This window comes from Pinus tabuliformis, chromosome 3_1, assembly GCF_031772625.1.
Source record: "Pinus tabuliformis cultivar Carrire ecotype Pingquan chromosome 3_1, CPIR1, whole genome shotgun sequence".
NCBI classification, from domain to species: Eukaryota; Viridiplantae; Streptophyta; class Pinopsida; order Pinales; family Pinaceae; genus Pinus; species Pinus tabuliformis.
In genome coordinates, this window is record NC_142301.1 from 785,379,034 (window position 1) to 785,383,739 (window position 4,706).

General features: G+C 39.3%; 1 protein-coding gene across 1 annotated transcript; it reads right to left on the reverse strand.

Moving 5' to 3' along the window:
- Positions 1-3,181: 3,181 nt before the first annotated feature.
- Positions 3,182-3,763, reverse strand: LOC149189752 (uncharacterized). Its single transcript, XM_089410328.1, has one exon. It carries the CDS (start codon positions 3,761-3,763, stop codon positions 3,182-3,184), a length of 582 nt encoding a protein of 193 aa, XP_089266454.1.
- Between the last annotated feature and the right edge of the window lie 943 nt (positions 3,764-4,706).

A 4,706-nucleotide genomic window follows, 5' to 3' on the forward strand; every position in this document is an offset into this window, starting at 1 on the left:
AAGAGATTGGTTGAATTTTCCATGTAAAACAAAAATATTAGTTAAGTTTCCAATAACCATTCAATGGGGAACAAAATTATCTCAAAACATACTTACCCATATAAAATTAAATTCAACAATATTTCAAGTAAAAAAATCAATCTGTATATATTTTTTATTTTTCTAATTGATATTTGCCACTACCTATGTTATAATAAAAAATTATTTTCTCTAAAATTACTTTTAGAATTTTTTTTTTCAAACTAGAAATTAACAATAACCTTATTACTTATATAAGTTTAAAAATTATTAATAAATTTAACTATAAAAATTTAAAATTTCCTAACTTTATATTTATGCTTTTGAATTTATATATTCTTTTTACTTACTAAATTTCTCTACGCCCCATGTTATAAGGCTTCCAACAACTACTTAATAAATAACATAAAGATTATTTTCCCATCAAGATCGAGTTCAACCTTTATTTATTAAATAAAATATATATTTTTTCATCTGTTTTTCATTTTTATTTACTTTTTCTTATTTGTCTTATCTTCAACGTATGATATAAGGCGAATGGGCTATGAGTTATCAACAACTATTCAATGTGCAGTACAAGGAGAATTTTTTTATCGGGATACTTACATCTCTGTCACAACATTTAGGAAAAAATTCTTAGATTTTTGGTGTGCTTTTCTCGAGATTTCCAAACCGATCCGGAAAGTTCAAAACACAGGTGATATTAATTGGCCATGGAGTGTGAGTTGTTACTATGAAATTTTCTATCATGTTTAATTTTTCACTTTGTCAGAAGATAACACAAGAATTAAACCTAAAACTTTTTTTTTCACAGGAAAAAACTATCATGGATTTATATTAAGAAAATATAAAGATCTGCAATACATAACGTTTTTTAGGGGGCAATGAGATGCCCAAAAACAGATACTATATAAAGGGACAGATTTTTCCAGTTCATCGAAACCTAAAGTAGAAACATACCCATATCTACTTATCAGATTTGATACAGAAACATTCAGCTGCAGAAATAACAAAACGACTAAGTAATGCATGGTAATACACATTCATATAGCACTGAAGCTCAGTGAGCTCGCAAGCCTTGCCATGGATAAGAGTCACATTCCATTGATACTAAAATCCTGAATAAGGAAAGAGATTCCTTCATGCATGACTGATAATGAGCACAGACCTGGCGGCATGCCAAGACCATCCTTTGAGAGGATATCAGCCTGGGTGTTCCTGGAACGGGGAATATGCTGAAACGATATCTGGTTTATTGAGTTCCGAAAGAACATGATACGGCTTAGTCGTCCAAGGAGGTGTGGACTGTTTAGGAGGCCCAAGCCATTTACATGATCAATAAGCGATTTCGAGTCACCGAAGATTGAAATAGACTGGATGCATAAGAAGACACAAAAGGCGAGCAGCCCTGTGAGAGCCCTAGCCTCCGCCAAAGAGTTTGAGCCAAATCTGCCATGCCAAGATATTGAATAGTGAAGGCTGTCATTTATTACGACGAAGACCCCGCAACCACAGCTATAGTTGCGCTCAGCTCCATCAAAGAACGCAGCAGGAGTCTGAAAGGAAAAGATATCTAGCATCTTTTTGCAGACTTTTTTTGACTGTACATTGCCCCGATGAAAAGAGTCATATCATGCCATAATGCGCTGTAGAATTGAATTAAGAGGCTCCTTTGGTTCTTGAAATATTTGTGCGTTTCTCCATTTCCACAAGAACCAACAGGCAATGATAAACAAAGATCTCCAGGATAGACATTGCTCGCTCCACCACTTAAAACCATCCTGTACAGAAGGAAAGATAAGGTAAGGAAAACCAAAAGACAAAGATAGATCATACCAGATATGGAGAGACGAGGCACATTGAAAAAACATATGTAGGTTTGATTCCTCTGCGTTGTGGCACATGGCACATCTACTTGGGCCCTGCTAGTTTTTCCTTTGAAGGACCTCCCAAGTAAGATTCTTGTTCCCAAATACCAACCAAGAAAATATAATCATTTTAAGAGGACATCCTGCCTCCTAGAGGCAAGGAGGGAAAAGCAGACCAAGACTTCGAGCGTGGGCAGAGATCATTTTTGCATAGATATCCTTTACACGCACTGGCAGTTTTGCTTTTGGAAGAGACCAAATCAAACAATCCCTGGATCCCAATCGAAAAATCCCCAGGCTATTAAGTCTCTCTTTTACAGAGATCTAGAGAGGGAGCAGCGTTTGTGGCAGGTGCAGGTCCTCCCCATCCTTCCAGACTGGGATAGAATCTGACCAAGTTTTGATCAATTTTTCCCACGAGAAGCATCCCAATCTATGAAGGAAGCGTACCAGCGGAGAAGGGAAAGAGAAATCCTGACCATTTAAAATAGAATCAAAGCCAATTAGCATGCTAGATCCCGAGAATAGGTTCCATCTTAGATTTTCCAAGAAGAAAGGGTGAACTTTCTTGAGACTTTGCCATATTGTCGAACCCTTCCTTATGCCAATGGATCTTCTTCTGTACCAGTATTCTAAGCTCGTGCCTTTTAAGGGGATGCACTTCCATTTATCAGGATACTGAAGGGAATGTTAGTTATACAACTCATGATCCATTTGATATATATGAAGGGAAAACCCAGGTGGGTTAATAGCATTCTAATGTATAACCAATTAACTCTGTCAAATGCCTTAGATAAATCAACTTTAAGGATCATACGTTTTCATTTCTTGATATGTAGGGTATGTAATACTTCCTGTGCAATGCCCACAGCCTCATGAATCAGTCGATCTTGGAGAAAGGCAAATTGTTCCGGAGAGATGTGTTTGGAAAGTATGGGCCTCATCCGGTTGGCAATGATCTTTGCTATAATCGTGTAGATGCAATTGCAAAGAAAAATAGGGAAATATTCATCATAGGAGGACGGGTTATCGGATTTAGGAATGAGCGCAATGAAGTTAGAGGTGATGGATGCCACTATATTTCCACTGTTCCTTGTGTCCTCAATGACTCTTAGCAGATCTTCACCTATGGTTTCAAAAAAGGCCAAATAGAACTCAATTGGCCATCCATCAGGTCCAGGGCTCTTGTCTCTTTTAAACCACTTCAAGGTGGCCTCCAGCTCACCCAGAGTAACCTTTCTAATCAGATCTCTTTCCTCCTCTTGCTCCACAAACCGTGGAAAATGTTGTGCAACTCATATGATGTCTGCCAGATTTGCATCACAAGGGGCACTATAAACTCTTTTGAAATGAGAGGTTGCCAGCGAAGCCAATTGCGGAAAGGTGTTGGCAGCTTGTCCTTGTTCATTCTGAAGATGCCATATTGTATTTATCACTTTCCTTCCATTTGCAAATTTGTGAAAGAATTTGGCGTTTGCATCCCCATCTTGCATCCAAATTTCCCTACTTCTCAATCTCCAGACTTCTTCACGATCCTTAAGGATTTTCCCTCTAGCTATGTATAGGGATGTAATCCTGTCCTTATGTTCATCTGAACTGTATAATCTGCCTTGTTCATTATCAAATACAGTCAGCTCAGATTCTATCTGTCTCAGGGAGTGGTCATCCTGTGTCCTTTTATTGTGTGCCCAAGATTTGGACATCTTCTTCAGCTCTGCAAGATTGTGAATAAAACCATTTGTGATGTGTCCCCCTGCCCCAAGTGGGTTTGCTTTCCAGAAATCAATAACCATGCTGACATATGATGCTTCCCTAAGCCAGGGAGAACAGAATTTAAAAGGTCCCTTGGGCTTAACCCTGCCCCCTTCAATTTCCATATAAATAGGTAAGTGATCAGAGATTCCACCCAATCCTACCCATTGTCTAATGTAGAATCCCAAATCAAGTACATTCTCTTTGACTAAGAAACGATCAAGTCTGCGGGACAGGCCATTCACCCCTGTTCGATTATTTCTCCAGGTAACTTGTATCTTAGCTATAGGGATGTCTATCAGGTGATGGGAATCCAAGGTGGATGAGAAGTAATCCGATAGAGGATCTCTCTGTGCTCGGTGTCCCCAGGACTCAGAGTGTCCGATTGAGAAATTGGGATCCCCTCTAAGTATCAAATGATCTAATAGAAATAAATTCGAACCCAGGAGTTTATCCCAAAAATCGGGTATGTGCTGAAAAGGCCTGTAAATATTGAAGATTCTGAAATCCATTCCCAGATCCACTAAATGAATGTCAGCTCCGATATGTCTAGCCCCTCCCCAACAATTGAGCAATTTGATAGTATGGGAATTGTATCCCAAAGCAATACCCCCAGATCTTCCATGTGCATCCAAACAAATAAAACACCACCTAGGAAACATTCTCTCAAGGGTAAGGGTAATATCAGCAGCAGGTCCAAGAGTCTCCTGTAGAAAGGTTATATCAAGCGAGTCGATTGCAACTAATTGATAGAGTGCTAGTTTTTTGTCAGGCCTAGCAAGCCCTCGACAATTGTAAGAGATAATCTTCATGGAGGGGGTTCAGAAGGGGTTCCTCTTGCTCTAAGCACCCCAGGAATAGTAGACTGCTTGCCCGAAGCTATCTCATTGCTATCCAGACATCAAGATTTAGAGAGGGAGGATGGTCGGCCTCTATGGAGTTTATGTGGAGGGGTGGAGGGTATGATGTCGAGCTCAATATGATCCAAAGCCTAACGCTTGGATTTTGAATGGGTCAGATATCCAGATGTTGGCGGGGCTTTTGCAGTGGATGAGGGTGGAGGCGGAG